The 26,587-nt window shown below is 42.3% G+C and overlaps 1 protein-coding gene across 1 annotated transcript; it reads right to left on the reverse strand.

Annotated features, from left to right (window-relative positions):
- Positions 1 to 227: 227 nt before the first annotated feature.
- Positions 228 to 20,004, reverse strand: SAXO1 (stabilizer of axonemal microtubules 1). Its single transcript, XM_014792392.2, has 3 exons — positions 19,857 to 20,004; positions 11,688 to 11,890; positions 228 to 1,231 (listed from the first exon to the last, which is right to left on the reverse strand). The coding sequence occupies exons 1-3, from the start codon at positions 19,877 to 19,879 to the stop codon at positions 228 to 230; spliced, it is 1,230 nt and encodes a 409-aa protein (XP_014647878.2). The 5' UTR covers positions 19,880 to 20,004.
- Positions 20,005 to 26,587: the final 6,583 nt, after the last annotated feature.

Here is a 26,587-nt window from a genome sequence, read left to right on the forward strand (position 1 = left end):
AGGAACTCAAGAGGGGAGACAGCAGAGGGAGGGTTAAGGAGAATAATTAGCCAGTGATTAAATATTATTTTCCTTGAGTCAACTGATTCTCATTTTATTCAAGTGTCCTGGAAATGATGACGAAGATTTTTTTTCTCATTTTGGGGAATTCTTTTTTTGTCCAATGAATAACTCAATCGTCTGCTTTTAAAAGTATTGTGCAATTTCTAAATAACAACTCTTAAAAATCAGGCTGACACTGCCAACTCCTGCTGGTTGGGGTTTTCCAAATCACCTACAGAAAGACGGCTGCTCTGCCGAGAGCCTGTCTGGGAAACTGGCCTGTATATCCTGTGCCCCAAAGCATCAATTTCCTCAAAAATGTAGCCAGGGGGCTCAGGGTATGAAGCCAGGCACCTGCCCATTTCCTTGGGAGTAAAGCTGATGGTGTATGTGGTCTGGCCCTCCACAGGGATGTTTCCTCGGGGGCCAGACCAGGGGGGCTTACAGCTTTTGGTACTGATGGGTGGGTGGGGCACATAGTGGGCCCGTGTGGTGGTCAGGCAGTCCAAGGGCTCGGTGGGAAAGTTCAGCTGGGGAATGGGCTTGACTGGCTCTGTGCGCATGCTGGCCCACTGCTTGTAGTCGTCCTTGGTGGTGGTGGAGCTTTCGAAGCGGCCACCCTTCTTGACAGAGATCACTGGTCGGCAGGACTTGGCTGGGGCACCTTTAGGGTGTGTGTAATGGGCCTGTACTGTTGTCAGAAGGTCCATCTTTTCTTCAGGAGGGACATAGGTGACAGGAGCTTTGGAGAACATCTGGGGCGTTGGCCAAGCTTGGTACTTATCTTGAAACTCCGTGGTGTTAGAGAAAGGCGTGTCTAGCGCACAGGGCCTGGCTGGAGGTTTCAAGCTCTTGGCTGGCTCCCCCATCAGGCCCCGGTAGGCCTCTTTGTGGGTGGTGAGGCTTTCAAAGGGCGTTTCACAGGGTCTGAACTTCTCCGCCTGATACACAAAGCGCTTCTCCACAGGGTGGGCCACATAGCTCATCTTGTAGTTAGTCAGGTCCTCCAGGGGGATGTTGCAGAGCTTGGGCACAACCGGAGGCTTACAGCTCATGGTGTTCACTGGGCCCTTTACAGAGTAGTCATCCTGGTGTGTGGTTCTACTATCAAACTTGGTTGATGCCGGCCGGTATTTGTGGTCCGGACGAAGTAGCTCTCGTTTTGGTTGGTTCCAGGGTAAATAATCAGCTGAAAATAAAGCAGAAGTGGTAATTACTCATAAAGCAAGTCACTCAACCTGCCTATATTCCAAGGGGCTCCAAAGCCACAAGCCAGTCTCCAGTGAGATGTTCCTTGAGACAAAGGAAAAACAGAGTGGATCCCAGCCACCACCTCAACCAAGGACTTGATGTTTCAACTTCATGGTATTTGTGGGTTACTGTGCAGAAGAGACACATTTACAGGAGTCTCATCATACCCACAATGCTGCACACAGGGATTTTAGAAGGCCCACAGCCATGGGAGGATCTGGGGGATTAATTCCAGCAGAGGAGTCCAACCACTGGCTTCCCTGATCCAAGAACAGTTCTACGGGGTAAGAGCCCTCTCTGAATCAGCACAGAGTGACTGGAAAGATGCATGTGGTGTGGTGAGACAGGGGATTCACAACCCACTACTGCTGGGCCGCCAGCCAGACCAACCAGGCCTCCCTGTCGTCTGTGGTGTGACCACCATTATGTCCCTATAGCCCACACATCTAATTCACATAAATCAAATATGGTGCTCCAAGGAAATAAGGGCATTGTGTTGGCTGCTGAGAGAATAATAGCAGCCACCACTTGTATAGAGCTTATTATGTGGCAGGCAGTGTTCTAAAGGTTTTCTATACTAACTCTTAATCTTCGGACAGACCTAATAAGGTGGGTACTATCAATATGCCCATTTTATAGATGCAGAAACAGAGGCACAGAGAAATTAGGGAACTTGCCCAAGGTCACTTGGCTAGAAGTAGAAAAGCATGGATGCAAATCCAGATCCAGAATCCATGCTCTGACCCATTCCACTATCCGGTTCTGGCAATTAAGGAACACTGACCATGGTGCCAGCCAATTGTGCTCAGTGCTTTCCATACACAACCTTGTTTCATCTTCATAATAACCTTTGTAATGGGTATGATTGTCTCCATTTTACAATGTCCAAAAGCAATGCTCAGAGAAGCTAAGAAACTTGCCCCAAAGTCACATGGCTGGGGAGTTAAGAGTTGAAATTTAAACTACATAGATGATTCCAAAGCCATTCTCCCATATCACAGTTAGGAGCACTATATTTCTCGATAGGATGAAAACTAAAAAAAAAAAAGACTACTGACAAATAATCCTGTGAGATTTTTCAGGAAGAAGAGAACTTCAGAATGTTTGAAAAATGAGAAGTATTGGCCAGCTATATCTAGGAGATGGCTGTCTCAGGAGGAAGTTCTGCTGTGGGACACGAATGGCCAGGATAACAGGAGGGCTGCACCCAGAGGAAATCTGCCCTAGAGATGGCCCACATGCATCTTGAGATGTCCTCAGACAGCACTGCAGGGGCTTTCAAAGTAACTTCACCACACAAATCCTCAGGGCAGTTTAGAGCCTGGAAATCCAGGTAAGAAAAAATGGGACAGCAAACCATGCCATTCAACCACCTCGACACTGCCACCAATTGGTTTGTAATACTTGGCTCAAATCCAAGTCCTACATTGCCCCCACTGTGCCCATCGATTACCAGATCTAAAGTGGCCAATATGGAGCCCTAGCAAACCCTCTGAATCCACAGGGAATTCTCTAACTTACAGCTTTACAAAGGGTTAGAACAAAAGCAGCTTCCCAGGAGCCTTGGGTGTACATAGCCCACACCAGTGGATTCCATAGGCACGCTTTTTTAAACAGCTTTGTTGAGGTATAATCTGTATAACATAAACGCACCATCTTACATACACAATTCAATAACTGCCACAGAGTTGTGCAACCATCACCAAAATCCAGTCACCGAACATATCAATCCAAAACTATCAATCAAGCCCATCTGCAGTCAATCTTAATTCCCATCCTCAGGCAACCGTTAATCTGCTCTTGGTCTCTATAAATATGACTTTTCTAAACATTGCATATAAACAGAATTGCACAATATGTAGTGTTTTGCATTTGGCTTCTTTCACTTAGCATAATGTAATTGAGGTTCATGCCTGTTGCAGCACGCACCAGCAGTTCACTCCTTTTAAATAAAAGTATAGTATGCATAATACTATAGCATATGGATATACCAAATTTTGTTTATCCATTCATCAGTTGATGGACATTTGGGTTGTTTCCACTTGTTGGCTGTTATGAAAATTTCTGCTATGAACATTCATGGACAAATATTTGTGTGGATATATGTTTTCCTTTCTCTTAGGTAGATATCGAGAAGCAGAATTGCTACATTGTATGGTAAATCTATGTTTAACTTTTTAAGATGTTGCAAACTTTTCCAAAGTGGATGTGCCATTTTACATTCCCACCAGCACCGTATGAAGGTTCTCATTTTTCCACATCCTTATGAACATTTGTTATTATCTGTTGTTGTTTTTTTTAAATTATAGACATCCTAGGGGCCGGCCCCCTGGCTTAGCGGTTAAGTGTGCGCGCTCCGCAACTGGTGGCCCCAGGTTCGGATCCCGGGGGCGCACTGACGCACGGCTTCTCCGCCCATGCTGAGGCCGCGTCCCACATACAGCAACTACAAGGATGTGCAACTATGACATACAGCTATCTACTGGGGCTTTGGGGAAATAAATAAATAAATAAATAAATTATAGACATTCTAGTAGGTGTTCAGTGGTATCTCCTTATAGTTTAATTTACATTTCCCTGATGACTAATGATATTGAGTATCTCTGCATGTGCTTACTAGCCATTCACATGTCTTTTTTGGTAAAATGTCTATTCAAATCTTTTGCCCATTTTTTAATTAAGTTGTCTTATTGAGTTATGAGTGATTTGCATATTCTGGATACAAGTTGTCTATCACTTATCTTTCCGTTTTCTTACTAGCGTCTTTTGAAGCACACAAAGGTTTGAATTTTTATAAAGTCCAAATTTTTTCCTATGTCTTAGTCTAAAAGGTTTATAGTTTTAACTCTTACATTTATGTCTCTGATTCTTTTTGAGTATGGTGTGAGGTAAAGGTCTAAGTTCATCTTTTTGCATGTGGGTATCCAATTGTCCCAGCACCATTTATCAGAAAGACAAATTTTTAGCTATTCTGGTTTATTTGAATTTCAGCTGTAAAATTTAGAATCACCTTGCCAATTTCTGCAAAAAAAAAAAAAAAGCCTGCTGGGATTTTGATAGGAATAGCATTGAATCTATAGATCATTTTGGGAGGAACTCCATCTTAACTGTATTGAATCTTCCAATCCATGAACTGCTGCACCATCTGTTTGGATATTATTTCATTTTTTATTGGCACTGTTTTATAGTTTTCAGTGTACAAGTTCTACACTTCTTTTTTAAAATTTATCCCATATATTTTATTCATTCTGAGGCTATTGTTAAAAAAGCTATTTTCTTAATTTCATTTTCAGATTGTCAGTGCTAATATGTAGAAATACAATTCATTTTTCTATATTGCTCTTCAATACTCCCACCTTGCTGAATTCATGTTCTAGTAGTTTTTTGTGGATTCCTTAGGATTATCTGCATACAGGATTATGTTGTCTAAGAATCAAGACAGTTTTACTTCTTCCTTTCTAATCTGGATGCATTAATTTATTTATTTGTTTTTCTCACATTAATGCACTGGCTAGAACCTCCAGTACAATGTTAAATAGAAGTGATGAGAGTTGACATCCTAGCCTTGTTCTCAGTCTTAGGGAGAAAGCATGGAGTCTTTCTGCATAAAGTACGATGTTAGCTATAGAGTTTTTTGTGGATGCCCTTTATCAGGCTGAGGACATTTTCTTCTATTCCTAGCTTGTTGAGAGCTTTTATGGGTATCAGAGCTTGTCAAATGCTTTCTCTGTGTGTATCAATCATGTGGTTTTGTCTTTTACTTTATTACTGTGGTATGTGACATTAACTGATTTACTGATGTTAAACTAACCTTGTATTCCTGGTATAAATCCCACAGCTTTATAATTATTGGTTCTGTAACTATCTTTTAAATTAATTAGGAGAAAAGTATACATTTACCTACATAATTACCTTTACCAGTGCTTTTTGTTTTTTTGTGTGGATTTGTGTTACCATTTGGGATTATTTCCTTTCAGCTTGAAAGACTTCCTTTAGTATTACTTGTAAGGCAAGTGAGCCAACTACAAATTCACCCAATCTTTCTCTATCTAGGAATGTCTTTATTTTCCCATCCTTTTTGAAGCATAATCTTTTACTAGTTATAGAATTCTTGGTTGACAGTTTTTTCCCTTTCAGTACTTGAAATATGTCACCCCACTGTCTTCAGTCCTCCATTGTTTCTGATGAGAACTTAGTTGTTATTGTCTTTTCCCTGTATGTGATGGGGTGTTTCTCTTCTGCTTCTTTCCAAATCTTTGGCTTTCAACAGTTTGACTATTATGTGACCAGGTGTGGATCTCTTTGTATTTATTCTATTTGGATTGTGCTTCTTGGATGTGTAGATTGGAATTTTTCATGAAATTTAGGGAGTTTAGCAATTAAATATTTTTTATGCCCCTTTCTTCTCCTTCTGGGGTTCCCATTATAAGTCTGTTAGTATGCTTGATGGTCTCTCACAAGTCTCTCAGTTTCTGTTCATTTTTATTAATTTTTTTCTGTTCTTTAGCTTGAATAATCTCTATTGATCTACTTCCATTTCCACTGATTGTTTCTTCTGTCAATCGCTATTAAGCCCCTCTAATGAATTTTTTATTTTGATCATTGTCCTTTCAACTGCAGAGTTTTCATTTGATTCTTTTTTATGATTTCCCTTTATTGGTATTCTCTATTTGATGGGAAATTGTCGTCATACTTTCCTTTATTTCTTTAAACATAGTTTCCTGTTGTTCTTTGAACATTTTTATGATAGCTACTTTGAAATATTTGTCTGTTAGGTCTAACATCTGGGCCCCTTCAGAGATATTTTCTGTTAACTGCTTTTTTTCCTAGCCATGGATCACACTTCCTTGTTGATTTTCATGCCTCCTGATTTTTTGTTAAAAACTCAACACTTTAGATAACATGCTGAGTAACTCTGGATTCTGATCTTCCACTGGGAGTTGTTTTTGCTATTTGTTTAGTGACTTGCTTGCACTAATTCTATAGAGTCTCATCTCCTCTGTGGTGTGTGGCCACTGATATTTTTGCTCAGTTTTTTTCTTTTTTTTTAATTGTTTTTATTTTTAAGCCTAGATTCCTAACAGTCACCCTATATCAGCAGAGTTTATTAATCAGCCAATAATTAATCAGAAGTTATGCTTGAGCACCTTAATCCACTAGGCTTTGACCCTTTGCTAATGGATCTGTGTGTGGGTTAGGGAACATAATCAAAGATCAGGCAGTTTACAAGTCTGCCCTGGCTTTTATTTTCTGCTAAGCTGTCTCACGTCTCCCTTGCACATGCACTAGGTATCATATTCAGCCAGGGAAGATGAGTAGATATCCAGGCCCCATCTCTGATCTCTCTTGAGCCTGTACACTGCCTTGCCCACGTGCACGGTCTTCCAGACCACCAGGAATATGCATGAGCTTATCAAGTGCATGAGCACTATGTCCGTCTCATTCTCCGGATCCCTTTGTTAAATTTCTGGCTGGTCTGTTGCCTGCCCCAACAAGTACTGCAACCTCAGACTAACTGCAGAAGCTGTCTTCCCTGACTTTTTGCCATTGAGATTGCTATTGTTTTTATTGAAACCCCCGGGTATGCATTTTACTCCAAATCAAGTCAACCCTCACTGGCAACAGAGCTGCTGGCTTTCACAGCCTAGCCTGCCCAGGCAGAACTACCACACAGATAGAACTGGGGGGGGAGGGGTGATGGAAGCAGCCCCAGAATAAAACAACACAGACTCCTACTGTTCATAACGAAGGTTTAGTAGTTTTTCTTGAATAAGTGTTTCTTAATTTGTTGTAAACCTTTTGTTGATTTCCAGAGCCCTAAAATTGTTGATTTTTACTATTTTGTCCAGTTTTGTTGTTGCTTTTTGGGAAGAGGATTTGCCAAGCTCCTCACTTCGCTACTCTAGAAGTCCTGACATCCCCACCCCCAGGCACACTCTTAAGCTTATTTTAGGCTAATAATACTACCAACTATTTATTTTAAATTGGCTTCATTTTAATTGAAAATCTAATCTTTCTCCAAGAGCCATTAATGGCTCTATCAGCATCTTGAAAGCATTAAGGGGCCTTAGAGGGAACCATCTTGCTGAATATAAACCACATGTTTCCCCCTCAGACTTCAGGCCTCACTGAAAAGGGGGCATCTACCTGTAGATGCCTACACACTGCCTCAAGGAGCAAGGGGGTAGGAAAGACAGGGCTTTTCTGGCCCTCTTCTGTGATGGATGAAGTGTTAAGAAAACAGGTTCCTAAGCTGAAAGTCGCTTCATGTGATTTCTGATACCCAACAACACAGTTGAAACCACATTATTATCCAACCTCCTAACTTCTTCCACCCAGCACGCATTACAAAAAACCTCCACAGGACCCTGAAAACCTCAGAATTCCACATGACAAACTATTCACATGCCTGAAAAGCCATCAGTACAAGGCCTTGAGGGCCGGGGTGTCATGTGGGTAATTGGCAAGAACCTCTTTAAAAAGGGATTCCATTCAATAATGTGTCTTTTAAAAAAAAAAAAAAAAAACTCTGCTAAACCTAAAGCTGAGCATCAAGTAATTACACTCTCAATCTTTCCAATTGCACAGTGTTTTCAAAATGTCAAAATTACAACCAAATGCTGCTGGAGCATATTTTACTGGTGGTTTTCTGGACCCCAGTAAAGGCGCTGGCCTTAAAAGTAGAAAAGGAAAAGGTTGCATATTTTTCCTGTGGAACCATAGTAAGTGGAGCATATAGACATAAAGATGGCACCCATTGAAATACATATATTTAAGGACCTTGGTCTTTGCTCTCTTTTTTTTTTTTTCCTTTGGAAGGAGAATCAATGTATGGCCATAAAACCACAAAGGTTGCTATGGAAAAACTTACTAAAGTAGTAAATTTCCACAAGAGACAAACAAGTCATCTAAAGGGTGATACACCAAGAGGTGAGGCCAGGGTGTGGCCCCTCACGCATGCACGAGATTGTGCAGGGGCAGCACAAAGGCAGGGTAAATGTCATGGGACTTCCCCAAGCTTCACTCCTGCTCTTGGCCAGGACCCACAGAGTAATAGGCTGGGTGGGAAGTTGTATAAATCTAATGCCAGACTGTGTCACCTGGAGCCCTTGTAAACAACGGTCCAGAACTGTTCATTCATTTACTCCCTCACTAAACACATCTTTGCTGTGGCATCCCCTGTGCTAAGGGCTGGGAATACATGTTTGGCATTCGAGGCCCAGTTTTGGAAGCCATTATATCATAGGAGAGTAATAGAACAAATAAACCATTTAAATTAAAAGAATATGACAAGTATTATTCCAAAAAACTATTACAACACATCGATTTGACCCATACGGCACAGTTTGCAACCTAACTACAAATATGTTTCTTTGGCTACATACTGATTTGCTTGTTTTTAAATCTGAATTTCAGAAAGAACTATGAAATTCAACGTCAAGTACATATGTAGCCAGAACAAAACCAAGGGGTCTAAGCATGCCTGGTTCTGAGCAGTCCTGTTGACACCTGACTAGTATTTGCTCATTAATTCTGTGTAAGTAGATTAACAGATGCCAGAAGTTTAAGAAAAATGAAGGAGAAGAAAATAGAGTTTTCTCAATTTTAACTTTCTCAGTAGGGAAAAGTCAAACGTGATTCAGTTTCAGCAGTGGAATACTATTCTCTGGTTTGCAGAGGGCAACTTGAGATGAAACTTCTCCTTTGGAGAAGGGGAAGAAAATGGGAGAGCTAGAGGTACGAGAGATTAAAGCATAAGTAATTAGATTGGGTTTTTTCTATGTGTTTATGTTGAGGGGTGTGTATTGTGCAGGAAGCAGTAGGGAGGACTTTTCTTTAAATAATGCCGCTGAGCTACTCTATCCTTGCCAACCCCTAAGGTAAGCAAGGAGCATTTCTCACTTCCAGACCTCTCCTTGCACCTAAGGCAAGGTAGGGAGGGGGAAGTGAGCTGAGGAGCAGTTGCTCTGAAGAGCCTCTAACTACACCAGGATTCATGAATCCAAGGGGCCCGTAGGGAGGGTGTAGGGAAGGAGAGTTTGTAGCTGAACATGCCCATCCAGAGTCCCTGCTCCGCGCCCCCCACAGTGTTTACAGTGTCTTCCTGTAAACACTGGATGAAAAGGGAGACAAATGAGCCCTGCAGAGGCGCAAGAGCCACCCGACCACGTGCCTGGTTGTACTGACTCCTCTGTAAAGCGTCTACTGCACTGCCTGCCTTGTTGAGGGTAACTGGCAAAGAAAAAGACAGACCCCTGCCCTCTTAGAGCTTACAGTCCTGCCAAGGAGACAAATGTTAAATAAAATTACACAATGAATTCTAAAACGAGGGAGTACACAGCACGTTTAGAGCATCTATCAGAGTGTATCTAGTCTGACATAAGGGAGGGTCTGGGAAGGCCTCTAAGGGTGTTATATTTCCACTGCTCACTGAAGGATGAGTGCTAGACAAGGGAAGGGAGGAGGGGTCTATAAAGAGGGAACAGCATGTGTAAAATGCCCTGAGATAGAAAAGAAATGGAGGAAAGAAACTGAAAGAAGGTTCTGTGGCTGGAGCATAGGGGCTCAGGGAGGAGGAGCCAGAATCTACAAGGCATCAGAGGAGGTGGTAAAGCTTTGGGATTTTCTCCTAAAAACCATAATAATTATCTGAGGAGTTTTAAGCAGAGTAGAGGTCAGATCTGATTGCCATTTTTAAAAGACCTCCCTGGTTCCTTTCTTCAGAAAATGGATAAGAACTGACAAGATTAGAGACACGCTCAGGTGTGTGCCCAGGTGTAGACATGAAGAAGGCAGGATTGGGCCTTTGTTAGGAGGAAGCAACGAAAGGACAGAAGAGACAGGGAGTAAAGGATGTTTTGGAATGATATTACATGGAACAGGCTCCATGGGAGTCAGACAGAGGAGGGGCTGATGGTGAGAAGGAAGGTGAGGCATCACTAGAGGTCCCAATGAGGCCAAGGACTGTCATGGTGGGAGTAAATAACAGAACAAGCCAGAAGGACCAGATGTTGATGCATATGAAGGTGGAACCATTTTGGGGTATGACAATGCCCAGTATGTGGCTTGGCAGAAGGTGGCTATGAAAGAGTGAAAGAGGAGAGATGACACTGAAGATAAGAAGGTAAAAGGACAGAGTCCTGATTGCTGAAGAGGCCAACATCAGTCTGGCCCTGAGCGCCAGTTCCTAGCAGAAGCAGAGAAGCTCAGCCACATGCAGAGTCTTCCGGAATGATAGACTTAGAGCTCCTGGAAAAGCTTCAGGAAGATTCCTACATCTCCTCAAGCCTCCCCACCGCCCCTCGCCTAAGTGTTTGGCTTGGCTAAATTAAAGCAACTATCATCACAGCCATTTAGAGATCCACAAACACATTACATGAACCGTTTAGCACGTGTTCCTAGAGCAACCATGTGTATCATAAGCAGAAAAGTTACTGATTACAAACCTGGCCTCCATTCCCACGGTCTCAGCCTTGGAGTTTGTGCTCCATAGAGAGAATGACTGCTACATGGCTTGCACCACACATACACCTCCATATCCTCTTTCTCCTATGAGACTATAAAGTGAAGGTCATGTCATTATGCTTCCTTCACATTTCCTAATACCATGCCTGGGATGTAGTAGATGCTCAATAAAGAATGACTCAATCCCATTTATTTGAAACTGAAAACTGGTAAAACGAATGTATGTGTTAAAAGTCAGCATAACGGTTCTATCCTGGGTGGGGATGGTGAATGGATGAGAGTATCAATGTCATATTTCTTGATCTGGGTGCTGTTTACGTGTGTGTTCACTCAAAACTCATTGGTCTGTATAATTATGATTTGTACATCTTTCTGTATGTATGTTATGTTTCCATAATTTTTTAAATGGGTAAATGAATCTATAAATCAGTGGTGGAACCTAACTTAACTTAAACCTGCAATGCTTCCCCAATATAGGATGATAACAGCAAGCTAAGGCAGTCATTGGCAAATATTCTCTATGAAAGACCGGATATTAAATGTCTTAGGTCTTACAGGCCATACATTCTCTGTCACAACTACTCAACTCTGCTGCTGTAGCACAAAAGTAGCCACAGATAATGTGTAAAACAAATGCGTGTGGCTGTGTTCCAACAAAATTTACTTATGAATACTGAACTTTGAATTTCATATAATTTTCATATGTTCTTAAGTAGTCTTCTTTTTGATCTTTTTTTTTAATCATTCAAAAATTCAAAAACCATTCTTAGCTCTCCAGCTGTACAAAAACAGGCTGCAGACCAGATTTGGCCGGCCGGAAGTAGTCTGCCCACCCTCCTCGCTAGGAGGTGTGCATATAAAACACGTTTCCTGGCCTGCATACAGTTCTGCCTATCCCTCCCCCACCTTGCCCCCAAGCACTCTCCCACCTTTATAAGTAGGCAGACACTCCATCTTGTCGCCACATGGATATTTACTGTCCCGAGGTTTGATGGGGTCCGCTCGACAGACAGGGTAAGGGTTGTAATCTTGTTTATACGTTGTGAGCAGATCCATATTCTCCTCACTTGGGACGAACTGGTCGGGGTGGTGGATCTTCACTGGTAACACTTTGTGAGGCCCAAAATCTCTCCTGTAAGGAAAATAAGCACATGCCATTGGGGCCCCAGCTCAAAATAAGGCTCTTGGTTTCCGCTCAACCCAATTCTACAAATGTTTGCTGCGAAGTCATCTTCTACTCTAGCCTCCTAACTCCTCTTCCTCCTCTGTTTCCCACTTTCAAGAAAGACACCACCATTCCCTTCTCACCCAAGTCAGATGCCTGGACGCCATCCTGGATCTGCCCCTCATGGCTCCACATAATCATTCACCAAGTGCAGCCCTGTTCACCTCGTCAGTTTGTCTTTCCCCCTGGGTTCAGACCTGACCATTTCTCACTTGGATCACGTGACAACTTACTACCTGGGTTTCGTGCTTCATTCCTGCCACTTCTGCTTCAATCCCCATAGTGTGGTCAGAATAAACTCTCTAGAATGAAAATTCCATCATTTCACTCCCCAGCTTAAAAATCTTTCAGATAAAGCCTTTCTAGCATGGTTTATAAGCTCTCCCGAACCTGCCTCTGCCTTATTCCCCAACCACATCTCCCACCTCTCCTCTGGCCCACTTTCCACTCCAAGTACCCCGGACCACTGTGGAGGCCTCTCTCCTGTGCCTGCTCTCTCCACCTTCCTTCCCCTAACCCCTTCACTGTGGAGCTAACTTCTGGGCTCCTTCTCTGTGCTCCCAACAGCTTCTCCTGCTAATATTATCTACTTCCTCTACTTGATCTTATAGAAAAGCAGAAGGGAAGAAAAGTGCAATAAATGGAGATAATGAATCTTTTATTTCTCAGCTATCTGGCATTAACACCCCCATTATTCCAGGGAGTATAAAACAATGGGATAGAAAAAGCATGATGGTCTTTACTAAACAGGAAGCACTCCCTTCCCAAAGCGTCCCTCAGTTATAAAAAGGCCAAGATGCTAACTACAACACCACCCTGGCCACACCAGGGCTCAGCTTGGGCGGGCACCACTCACCAGGGCAGTCTCAGCCTCCCACTGCTCAATGCAAACTTTCTTAAGCAAACATCCCCCTGCAAGGGCTGCTGCTCTATACAACAGCCTGTTTTTGCCTGGAACCCATTTATCCAACTGGACGAGGGGAAGGTAGATTTTCCCCAATGGTGCTTGCCAAAACAGCCTCGCCAAGGGAAGGGAAAGGTTTCCGGACGGGAAAACATCAGGCCCAAACACCAATAAAACCTACTTTCCGGCCGAAATCTAGAGCGGCATTACTGAGCCATGCTTGACTAGCAAAGGTAACACGCTCCACTGTAACCTGTCTTGCATGAATTATACAGATGGTTGTCAATAAACCCAAACCGGGGCCTGCAAATGCTTGGTGGGATGGGAGGAGGGAGTTAGGAAGCAGGAGTGTTAGTCTCTCTAGGGCTTTAAGGGGAACCAGGAGATGCTTCAGTCGAAGTCTCAGTAACACCCTCAGGGTAGATTTAAAAATACATCTCGGCCGGGGTTACAGGACCTTCAGCCCGGGCTCCCCTCCCAGGCATCCCACGTTGGCAAACAGCGAGAGGAAGCTCAGCGACCTGACGCATCTGGAAGCTGACTGTATAAATCGGGGCTTATGGAGGGAACAGGCCAAACAAGAACCTGGGAGTTTTCTCCACACTTCTACCCTCCCTAGTGTGCAAGTACCTCACGCTGGCGTCTGTTCCATACTAAATCAACTGCGGCAGGGAGCTAGGAGCATGAGGCCCTGGGCTGCAGAGAGAAACGGAAATGGCCAGAAAACCCTGTCTGAACACTGGTTCACTGCAAAGCAGCTTTCGTCAGAAAGTTTGTGTTCTCAGGGGAGTGCTCCCAAGGGGAGGGGAGCTCTCCTCACTCCCAAAAGGAGTGGAGGGGCATTTGGAGGCAGTCCGAGACCACACAGCTCCATATAAACCCATGTTCATCGATGTCTACCCAAAATTCAGCCCTCTGCACTTCCAAGAAAGAGAATCAGGAGATCTCAAGGGCAAGTGGTGAGGAACACAGCTGAGGCCCAAGCTGCCCCATGGAGCCCTCCCAACACCAGAGCAGCCAGGAGTGCTTTCCAGTCACAGGCCTGCCATGCGCTGGGACCCTGCACACGGGCCATGAGGTCCTCTTCTGCCGTTACTTCTACTGAGGGAGCCAACTTCCCCTCACACATGCTGTGAGAACTTTCATAGGAGGGCTGCCAAGCTCTCTGGCAACTAAAGTACGCTTAATGCCCCATCTCCTGCTGTTTCTATAGGAAAAGAGCAGATAAATGGCCACAACCAAACTCACCAGTTCATGGACCACCCTGAAGTCGGTTTCTCAAAGACAAAAGCGGATGCAGCAAAATCTTTGCTCACCATGTTTAGGGAATGAAATTGTTAACTGAATCTCCTTCTCTGGTACAAAACTCAAGTTCCTTCGTGAAAGTACATCTATGGTTGAATTTACTGATCAGCTACAACTAAGGAAACTATCTGGGGGGGGGCAGGGGGGAAATGATCTACTTCTGAAGAGAGGAAACGTTTTAAGTTCAAAGTTTAATTCATTTCTACCCCACCCAAAATATTTACTGTGGCTTAAGAGTGAGTTTAATCAGAATTTATGTGTTTCCTCATTATGTTTTTATGTTGAGAACATTCACTGAAACCTATCATTAACCACAGCATAACTGCATGTCCCCAATCTCACATAATCTTACAGCCCGTAAGTTCGTGTAAAAGAAAAGTATTTTATCCTTCCCAGAAATTGCTGAAATTTAGTAGACTTTTTTTAAGAACACTCCTCTCTCTTCCTGTAGTACATTTCCTAGTCCCTGTGCCCGTGGTGACTATGAACCAAGAAAAAAATTGGTCCAAGACATTAAGTTTCTTTTTTAGATGCTTAGTCATAAAAGTTATATTGTGGGGAAGGCCAAGAGTTAAGCTCAGAGTTAAGTAAAGGTTAAAGTGGCCCTGCTGGGAAAGTCATAACAACTTGACTTCTAATCATTAGGCAAAGCCAAAGAAAGGTGTTTGACAAGAGTCTGACAAAAGGAAAGAAGAAATAACATAACAGCCAACAAGGGTCGTGAGCCTGGAAGTGGGAAAATGAGATTTTCACTGTGATAAAGGAGCCACGTGATACTTTTTTTAACCTACTTTTAATGTTTATATATGCAAACATCACAATTTGTTAGCGTGTCCATATAGTCAATCATAATAAATGGAATCCTTTTTAAGAAGAGTTCCTCCTCTTGCCCAAAGCCAATCTCTGTACCTCTGCCCTAAATCCCCTCCCTCTTTCTCAGGAACCTCGTCTACTGGCCGTCTCCTAGTCTGTGGTTTAACCTCTTCCTCCTACTGGCTCCTTTCCATCAGTGTTTAACCATGTACCTGTCTTTCCCATCTTTAAAGGAAAAAGATAAACCATCCAACAACTCTCGCTGGTGTCCTCTGCACTCCAGCCCTCTCTCCTCCCCTTCTCTCTTCTGGGAAGGGTTGTGTAAAGGGGCAGACTTGCCTTCCTCACTCCCCACTCAGGCCCCACCCATCAAATCAGACTCCACTCACTCTTCCCTCTAGCCAAGGCCTCCAAAGTACCTCCTTGTTTCCAAATCCAGTCACTGCTCCTCAGGCCTTTATCCCCTGCACCATCTTAATAGCATCCATCCTCGTACTCATTTTTTTATCACTCTCTCCCTTGACTTCTGTGATACTCCTCCTCATGATTTGTCCTCTTAGTGTCCTCTATGGGGTTTTGTTCTTTGTCTGTCAATTGATTTGATTTCATTACTTCCACATGTAATTCTAAAATTTCCCCGGGGTTAAAAGCCACCCTTCTAAGGAAACCATTATGTCATCACAGGCAAGTTGGGGAGCCCATCCCAGGACAATGAGAAAGATCCCTAGGTGGATGCACAGGGCTTGAGTCACGCCCCTGATCCTGATAAGAACACACTGAGCCCTCCTTATCTCCACTGTGACAGACCAGGATTCAAGTTACACAGTACCTGTCTCCTCCTCTACTCTCTCATCTCCTCAAATCCCACTAAAGCTGAGGCTAACATCTGTCACCATTTCATATAAACTCTGGACAAAATATAAAGAACAACCACCTGTGAGCACTAAAGAACAACCAAGATAGGCAGATTCTGGAGCAGAGCCAACACATGGAAGAAGGGAATGGCATTGAGTGAGTCTCTGGGTAAGTTTCCATTTTCTTCCAAAGCTTCCAGTCTGAAGGCAGGCTCCAGTCGGTGCCATGCCAGGCAGCTTAAATGTGAATAGACAACCTTCCATCTTTCTTGACTGAAGAACCAGAGGATCAAGTTTGAGGCAGCCACAGGTGCTGGAAAGTAAGGAAGGATCCTGGAAAGGCGAGAACCAGAAACAGGAAGCCTCAATTCTGTACATAAACTGGGCACAAACCTCCGGCTGACCTCACCTGCCTGAGGCAGACTTCAAGCAACTGTGCTAAAGATAAAGAACTGAACTGAATTTGAGCTGCCAACCAAGACACAGAGTTTGCATTGGAATCCAATCAAGTTACTTCCTATTGCTTGGGGGAAAAAAACAACCACTCTTCAGAGGAATGTAAAAAAATCCAAAGTCTCCACAACATAACATTAACAATGTACAGGATCAATCCAAAATTACTTGATATACATACAGGAAAATGTGGCCCCTTCTTAAGAAAAAAAGATAATCATGAAAACCACCCCAAAGCAGACCTAGATGTTGGAATTAGCAGACAAAGATGTTAAGCCGCTATTTTAACTATGTTCAATTACCAAAGGCAAAGTAAGGTCATAATGAATTAAAAGATAGGAAATCACAGAAGAGAATTAGAAACTATATCCAAAAAACAAATGTCAATTCTAAAACTAAAAAGTACAATATCTGAAGTGAAACATTCACTGGATGAGTTTAATATCAGAATGGAGATGAAGGAGGAAAGACTCAGCGAACTTGAAGAGAGAGAAATAGAAACAGTCCACTGAAGAATAGAGAGAAAAAAGATTGGAGGAAAGAAATGAACAGAGCCTCAGAGACAGAAAAGAATACTTGAAGAAATAATAAGCAAAATATCCCCAAATTTAGTCAAAGATGCACATCAAAGTCTCTGAAATTGCCCAGCAAGTCTAGTGCTGAGGCCTATCTCTGCATGTCTTCATTAATTCTCAGGCCCCATCTATACAGAAGAGTAAGCATATCCCGAGGGGTATGGATGAGTAGAGAAGTCAAGTATGTATTTGAATAGAAAATATGTAAAATTCAATGAGTAGGGAAAGACTCAAGCCCACTACCAACTTTCTTGCTTCTTTCCTGACTTTGGGGAAGGATTCCAAATGCCTTTTCTCTTTTAGATCCTGCTTCCCTTACTCTCTTCACTTTACCCAGGAGTCTTGTCAATAAATGAAGGAGTCTGTGTTGCCAACTCCCTGCCCTCTGCCCTTCAGCCAAAGTCATCAAGTCTGAACCCAATTCCATCTTCCTCCCTGGGCCTCCAGTTCTCCCTACCCATGGTGCCACTCACTTTAGAATAAATATCTAATACATCTTGAAGACTCATCTCTTTCTTATGAGACTATTCACTTTGCCCATCTTTAGGAATCTGGCTTAGCTAACAAAATAATGCCCCAAACTGGGGCCCAAGTGTCTCACATAAGTGACGTGCCTAAGGGGAAGTGAGGCTTGAAGTGCAAACCTCTTATTCATTAATTGATCTCAGGTATATGAACTAAAGGCAGAACCTACGTGAGAGAATTACCAAGGGCTGCAAGAAACAGTTTCATACTAAGAAGGGCTGAAATCATGAGCATTCACCTCATGGCACCTGCTGTAAATCCCCAAGATTTACAGTCAGTAAGAGTTGTGTGCAGCTGTAATGATGCCTCGTGCTGGGATGATAACCTTTCCAGAAACCAGGTGTTTTTTGTGTCTGGGCTTAATCAGCAAACCAAGCCAAGGCCCAGGTCCCGTGACTTTTTCATTCAGCAGGTGGCAGCCCCGTGTCCGATCTCAAAAATGACGCTGGGTCAGACTTTAAATAGAGAAATTGGTGGAACATTCGATAACAAGGGTTCTAAGGGCAGAGGGAGACACTTCATGCAGATACAGGGGTGTGAAGACACAGGGCTGACCCATCCTTTCCCCCAGAAGCCTCTGGTACAGCACCCAGATGATGCTTCTTTACCTTTCCCAATAGGAAATAGTTTTGTTGTATGCATACATATGGACCAGAATCTTTGCTGAGTTTATAAGGTTCAGAAAAGATGGTTGGTAAAATCTTGATTTTTGTTAATTTATCTCAATAAAAGCTTACCAGAACTCAAAAAAAAAAAAACGCATCCTGACTGAGACACAGTTTTGTTCTTGATCTATGAAAACTAGTGCCCAGGCAGGCACAGGGCTGAGAAATGATACAACTTAGGGGAGAGAAGAGAAGGGATGCCCTCTGCTCATTTCATCCTTTAGTTCCCTCTCTGGGGAAGGAAACAAAGGAGAGAGAGAAGAATTTCTGCTTCATTCTCTTCATGGGTAACCTTGATCCTGCCACTTTTTCTTTTTAAGGCCCTTATGATCATTAACAACTTGTTCTGGAAATTCTTTCCGTGTCTGCATTCCTCCACTTTGGCCACATCTTGACATGAATAATATTGTTACTCTGGCCCTGGCAGGGACAGAAGAAACTTCTGGGTCATATGTTTATTGTAAGTGACACAAGGCAGGGATAATTTAGGACAGGTCAGAGGGGAAGTTTTTGTTTTGCAAAGCACTGTCAGGAAGAGGGAGGGCATGTGGGGCTCCAGCTGGGGGCCTCAGAGCTGGGTGATGGGGCAGGGCTCCAGCTCCAGAGAGAAGATTTGCCCTCATTCTCTTAAGTTTGTGGGCAACAAACAAAGGGCACCCCTCAACATCCATCCCTCAAAGCATCCTTTTCTCTATTTCCAGGATAGGAAATATATCCCTTATATAACAACATCTGAGACTGGTTTACATCTCACAAGGTGTGCTTGATTTCCTGGAAATTGCATATAAAGAGATGGGAAGACCAGCACCAGAGGCTGAACGGGATATTTGCAGACCATTCTTCAAGACTACTCTGACTCTTTTCGACCAGTTACTTGTCTCTTATGCATATGTATGCCGAGGACTTTTCATTAGCATTGACCATGGTTTCTTAAAAGGAAAAGCAATGCTCAGGAATGGTGCACATCTCTTTTTGTGGTCTTTAGACTCTCAGAAACTAAGGATGCTGTTTTCTTGGCAAAACGAAGTGCAAACTTTAAGGTTCATATTGTTTAAGTCATAGGCTAAAAAACAGGTTGCATAAAATACAATTTTTTTATGAATCAGGACCCAGAAACATTGTGCTTAAACCAAATCATTTAGGATAATGGCCTAGCATAAAGCGACCCCTCAATACAGATCCCTCTGCACCCCGAATCCATTGAGCCATGTGGTTCAGTCTCTGCACAGCCCTGGAGCTAGAGAATCAGAGCTTAGAAGTCAAGAGTAATTTAAAGGGAAATATATTCTTCGTTCATTTTCTTCAAGGACATTCAAGGGGACCCCAATTCAAAGTCCACGGCATCATTTCCAAAAAGCTCACTCTTTCTCTATTATCAAGTTGTCTTTCACCACCACCGCCATCACCAGCCTAGATGACGTGGCGCTTATGTGCCAAAGCTCAAAACTCCTTTTTCAGCAGCAGCCCCTCTCTTTCCATCCTTTTATTACTTTGCTTAACCTCCAACCCTTCGTTATGTAGATCAATTTAGTCTCCCCACTCCCACCAGCAAGCAAGAATCCTTTCTCTTTAAGAGGAGGTTGGGAAAAACCGACCAGGCTAATAAATGCAGAATTTTCCTTTCAGAGATATAGCAAATTAACATTAAAGCATTAATAGCATATGTTGATACTGTACATTAATGCAAGACTGTACATTATTTCATTACCACTGTACATTAGTACTGTACGTTACTCCACTAGTGCTGTACGTTCATATATTCACACTACTTGCCCTCACCTTGAGGTGCTCAGACCTTCCATTGGTATGGACCCTTTCTGGTACTCCAGCGTGGGCTTGAAGGACTCTCTGGGCAGATAGGAGTGATAGAGAGGGTAGTTCTCGGTGTATTCGGAGAGAAGACATGGTTTCTCTGTTTTATCGTAAATCTTGGTAGGGAGATGCGGACAGTGGTGCCGCCTACAAAAGACACATGAAGTTAGGTCGCTTACCTTCTTAGGAAGAGTACATCCAGTCTGATAATGCTACCTCCTCAAAATGTGACCCAGTCATAAAATCATGTGAATGCTGGCATTGAAAGCAGGAATTCAACCCTTCCTTTTCTCTACTAAACTATGTGAAGTAGCCAGAATTTTTTAAATGATCTATAACTGCAGTTGGTTAATTGTCAAAATTCCTTGGACCATAAAATTACACATAAGTGTGGCTGATGTTCAGCTACTACACGTACCATACTGCTTCTTTAAATATTGAAATACTTCCACCCCATAATAGGAAAATGGTTGTGGCCCTGAGCTCTCTGAGTGCCAACCCAGCTGCCCCATGACCTGCCCTGAGACCTCCCCAGGCCTCCCAATTGCCCAGCAATTAAGGGCTTAATACCTGACCTAACAAGATGCTCCAAGGCTGTGTGCTGGTGTCTCTCCTCATGGTTCCTGGGTCAATTCAGAACATCAGTGCACACATAGCAGAACCACCTCAGTTCTGAGTATACTGACCACCACTGACTACGTGAAACCATTTTCACATTGAAAGTCTGGCTTATTTATTCTTTCAGGTCTCATCTGAATTGTTGCCTCCTTAGAAAGACCTCCGCTGATCACCTTATACCTACACTACACCCCACCACCCTGTCCCCTCTCTCACGGTTTCCCTCATCACTGTGTACGCCTTCCTCATCACTCAATGTTATCTGTAATAGGCATGTTTGTTGGTAAGCTTGTTTACTGTCTGTCTCATCTATTAAGCTCAGGACCTTTTCTATCTTGCTCACGGCTACAGCCCTAGCACCTCATATCCTACGTGATACACACTAAGCTTTCAATAAACCTTTATTGAATAAATTATTGAATATATAAATGAATGATTAAATGAACCTTATGCCTCAATATGCAGGTAGATGACAGATTATAATTTGACGTTATGATTTATAGTAAGCTTGTCCATTTTGCACTCATGGTAATAAATGAACCTCATTATTCTACTATCTGGACATTATTCTACAGCTGGACAAAGGGTAGCTGTTTGAGCTCTCAAAAACTAAGTAGTATATCAATTATCTGTGTGCCCACATACCATCCTTACCAACCAGTTAGGGCATCTCTAGTCATTAGATACTAGCACATCAACAAAACTCCTTGCTAGTGATTTCCAACTTGGTCATATCGAGGAATGACAAAGTTATATCAAAAATAGAATTATTTTTAAATTTTTTACACAGAATCGATTTTAATTACAGAAACTAAAATACACAGTACCGTGGAGCAGCACGTGGAGGAGGGAGAGAGAAACAGACATACAGAGAACTCATCACTGCTCAAATCTAAAGCTATTTTCCAGGCAACGATTAGCAGGTTGCTCCTGTTGTTAATAAGTTCAATCCTCTACGCAAATGTTGCAGCCAACATTTACTGTTACTGTGTACCTCTCATCAACCCCCCAACCCCCAGAGAAAATGATCAAGCCTGTATTGTTCATATGGGTTGAATTACATATAAACAAGTTCCTTTAGAAATATCTCTATTTATTTTCTTCTCATTCGTAGATTTGTGTATTGGAAAAGCCTTATGATGATATAAACTTGTTACATTTATTTTTTATTTTTGTTATTGTAAAAGTACTATTGGTTCATGGGGAACATTTTAGATCTTTCTAATTATTTACAAGGAAATCTTCCATAAGTATACTGTCCTTATATTATGAATATCTGAATTTTACAGTGTTAAATACACTCAATAAAAGTTTAGTGTTCTTTTTTCAAAATGCACATTGTTGGCATTTAATGTACAAAGATGAATACGTATGTATATTTTGTATCTATTTAATAAAGTATCTCCTAATCTTAGGTACATACAGGCTTTCACCTGTCCACTCAAGAGATAAATTGCCGAGTTTCATAGTATACAAAATAACCATTCCCCACAGTATAAAAATGTTAGATATTATTATCATCTGTGCTCACAATCAGTCCAATTCTCTGAGATTTCAATCTGACCCAATTAGTACCCTACCATTTTAAGACTCCAACAAACCTCAAATCAAAAGCCAAGAAGTACCAAAAATACCTCCACAGAGATATTTATTCACTCACACTCTTTGAAAGAAAAGTCAAGATTTTTTTAAGAATAACTTAGATTCAGGGACTTGCAATAAAACAGACTCCACAGATATAGCAATATTTTCCCTCTCCAGGGCCCTTGTTTTTTAACCAGTAAAATGTTGCTTTTATATAACCCCCTTTCCATATTGTTACTTTTTAAAATTGTAACATTCTGTAAAGGCTTAATCCAAAAGAAAAATAAATGTGAAGGCAAAATACTACACTGTGATTGGTATCATGAGGGGATCTCAGTATAGCAACGAGCTTCCATTCAGACACTGATGTTCCATTAAATGGAATTATATTGACACATAGAGGGCAGATCTGATTTGACTTGCTGCTACTTAACTAAAACCTTGTCTCACTGAAATTTCAAAAACTCTTATTTGAAAGCGAATATTTCATTGCTTGACTTTGCTCATGGGGTCACCTCTCCTTACCTGTACCCAAATACCCAGAATATTCTTCTCAAGACACCAAGCACTGTATCTTCTCCTTGTTGGTCTGCCCACCCCTTCCTTAAACAGGAGTTCCTCTACGATAAAGACCAAGACTGACATCTCTGTGTTCTGGAAGCTATCCTAATGCTTATATATTTATTTAATAGATGGATGGGCAGTCGGACAGTGTATAGGACAATGAACTGCTAAAAGATATTTACAAGTCCTCCAGAAAAGGAAAACAACTGATTTGCTCAAACATCAGTAGAGCCAAAAGGGAAAAGAGACATTCTCTGTTTATATGGACCTAATCAGTGCCTAAAGAAAGTATGTGGAATCACCACGCTTGCACGATTTAAATGTAGGCTTGACAGTCATGAACCAAAAAAATGAGACCTCTTCCAGTTCTCGGATACTTGTACTCATTTTAGGAGCTGCCTTGGCCACCTTGCTCAGCAGCACAAACAAGCCTAGATGGGGCCAATAGGTAGAGAAGGAAAAGGGGAGAGAGAAGGTTTCTTCAGTCTATCAGAACTCTCTAAAGTCATTCCACTCAGGATTTACCAAAGGACCAGAGGTAAAAAGGAAATAATCCTGACGTTTTCTGATATTTGGTAAAAGGGGTAATAGACACCTTTCAATGGAACCCAGAAAAAGTCAGTGGTAGTTGACTCCAAGCCAGAATCATAGAGTTTTACAATTGAAAGGGGCCATGGAGAATATATGACCCAACATCCCCACTACGTAGATGAAAAATCTGAAGCTCAGAGAATGAAGTACATGACCTAACCATAAACAGAACCTACATCTCTATTACATGAGAATGACGATGTGCATTTCCTGACATGCACCTCACTCAGAGCCATCTGTGACTCAAGGAACCCTAGAACAGATGACAGAACTTCAAGGATGTAACGAGCACCTCTAGAATAGCACCATCCAATAGAAATGGAATGCAAGCCATGAATGAGAGCCACATACGTCATTTTAAATTTTCTAGTAGCCACATTAAAATGGTAAAAAGAAACAGGTAAAATTAATTTTAATATTTTACTTAACCCAATCTATTCAAAATATTATACCTTCAACATATAATCAATATAAAAAATTATTAATGAGATCTTTTACTTTCCCCCTACATCTTCAAAATCCAGGATGTGTTTTACACTGACAGCACGTCTGAATTAGGACTACCACATTTCAAGGGCTCAAAAGCCACATGTGGTGGTCGTTTCCCTGTTGGAAAGTGCAGGTCTAGGATTTGAAGGTACAGACAAAAGAACTGTAAGCACTCAAGTGCTAGAAAGCTGCCTAGAAATATTTTTGTTGGCTAATATGGAATTTGTCCCTTGCTTGGACTCTCTGACCTGCTTTCATGTGACACAATCAGAGGCATTAAAAGACATGAACAATTAATTGAAGGAGTTTTCCATAATTCTCCTCTCTCCGCAGAGCCGAGCTTCAGTTTTATACACCTGTAACGGTCCCTGGAGTTGCTCTCTTTCCCGCCACTTTCACTTTTCCAAAATGCTTCCCTTTTCTCAAGGCCCATCTTGAAAGCCACCACTATACCACCACCACCACCCCAGGGAGCTACTGACGATCCCACTGCTCCCTGTTATGGCTGTGGCTCTCCTCTAGTGTGCATGGTGTCATGTCCCTACCTCTTTTAGGATCCTTTCTCTTCTGTACTGCCTTGTACAGTCCTTAACTTATAACCTTACAGGTTAAGAATTTTCATAGTTGCCAACAAAGCTATTCATCAGAAGAAAAACATGGCAACTCTTCCTGCCACCACCAGGCAGCATGAATAGTAGCTAGTATAACACAACTTTGGGCTTTTCAAACAAATGGACTTCCAATAGTGTTTTAGAACCTAACCTATTTGTAAGGAGAACAGCATCTGTGGATTTCAGTGGCTTGTCTTGCCTCTACTGTGGTCTTTTAGAATCCCCCACTGAGCCTTGCCTGGTATCAGCAATAAAGAGGGCTCTCCTTCACTCCAGGAGGCAGAGTGCATGGCAGAAAGGGACTCTGGAGGTAGAAAGATCTGGTTTCCAACCATACCTCTGCCACTGATTATTTGTGTGATATTGAGAAAATGAGTTACTCAACTCTTCTGAACCTCAATTTCCTCTTCTGTAATATGTGGATAACAATTTATACTACTTAGTATGATTATGTGGATTAAATCAGGTACTAGAGGTAAAATGCCTAGCCCAGTCCAAGGCAAGCACTCCGCAATTAATAGGCTATGTTTATTGAGCAATTTCTACGCACCACATGGGCTAAGAGTTTTAAATATTATCCCATCTAATCCTCACAGCAATGGTATGAGGGAAGCACATTTATCGTCCCATTTATAAACATGAAACATGAGGCTTAGGAGAGGTTATCTCGCTCAAGTTCACGTAGCCAGAGGGTGAGGAAGTCAGGACTAGAACCTCAGGTCTTCTGCCTGATCCTAAAGCCTATGCTCTTAATCATGGCCATATACTGTGTGGCTGGATGGGATGTCAGCTTGGCCCAAATCACCTCTGTTTCCTGGCTGCTCTGATAAACCTAAGGGCAGTCAATTTATAGGCAGTTTTTCGACCTCTCCCTTCCAAGTGCCCTTAGCCACACTGAGTCTTCCAAGGCAGGACACTCTCCCCCCTTTCCCATGGACCCTGAATCTATTCTAATACAGACCAGCAGATAGAAACACTTCCAAATGCTTTAAAACTCTGATCTTCCCACAGAACTTTCTTTACTGTCTAAACAAGAAAGTATCATTAGATAAAGTAATAAGAGTAACAACCAGGAAAAAGAATATGGAACGCTGGATCTAGAGGGACCCTAGAGATCAGCCACCCCTACCACTTCATCATACAGATGTGGATACTGAGGCCAAGAGACGCTGAGTCACTGCCCAAGGTCACACAGCTGGCCAGAAGCAGCGTCCACCCCAGGCCCCATATCACCTCCCACGTAACTGACTTCTATTTACAATCCAATTTAAAACTCAAAGTTCAGACTCTTAAAGGATTTGCAGCCTGTTTTCCCTTTTTCCCAGTAGTTGGAAAGCTGTGACCTGTCACAGCTGCTACACGAGGCAGAAACACGCTTAGAGCAGAAAATGCATTCTTAGTGTAGGAGAGGGGAAGGTGCCAAGGATCACCAAACCTCAAGTCATAAAAGACATCATTCCGTGCGAATAGTTTAGAAAGATTCCAGGGTGTCTGGAATAACACAAACTCTGAGATTCCAGAGGCTGGATCTTCTCAGAGGAGGACTCTGGAATGGTCTCCTCCCTGAACAGCCCACAAAGCCAACCCAACTAGCCTCTGGGGGTGTGTAAGCCAGTGTTTTTCCTGAAGTGCATGTGTACATACCTGCAGTGGTTTGTAAACTTTTTAAATATTTACTAAAATTTGTTCTCTCGTATGTATAATATGCCCAGAGGCAAAGGGACAAGTGGGAATGCTTTTATGAACTGCAAAATAAGAATTTTTGAACATCCATAGATATATTTCATGCCAATCTTGAGACAAGATGACTCACACTCCCTACCTACCTCTTCTATATAGATCTTTAAAGAATCAGAATAGTGTGAGAAATCTGAAAAACTCCAGCTTCTATAGTGCCCACGGTGCTAGTGAAGTGAGCAGGGATTATAAACTAGAACCCTTTGGTGGCAACTAATCCTTCAGGGGACCAGATCCTGGGTAATAGAGAGCAGGGCCAAACCCTTAAATATGTGATGGAGAACCAGCAACCGTAAAGACCACCCAGTACTAATATGGCAAACACATGCAACTGATGTATCAACTAGCACTGGCTGCCTGGGGGGCCACACTGAAAAGATTCTGAGGTCACTACTGAGTTTACTGAGAAAGACCATATGGATTGATTAGCTATGTCTGCCAAGGGTTCTGGTTTAGGGAAGTGGGGTGGGTGATAAATACATGAATAAACGAATCAACAAAAGG

The sequence above is a fragment of the Ceratotherium simum genome, chromosome 20 (genome assembly GCF_057802395.1).
Source record: "Ceratotherium simum simum isolate JZ-2026a chromosome 20, ASM5780239v1, whole genome shotgun sequence".
NCBI classification, from domain to species: Eukaryota; Metazoa; Chordata; class Mammalia; order Perissodactyla; family Rhinocerotidae; genus Ceratotherium; species Ceratotherium simum.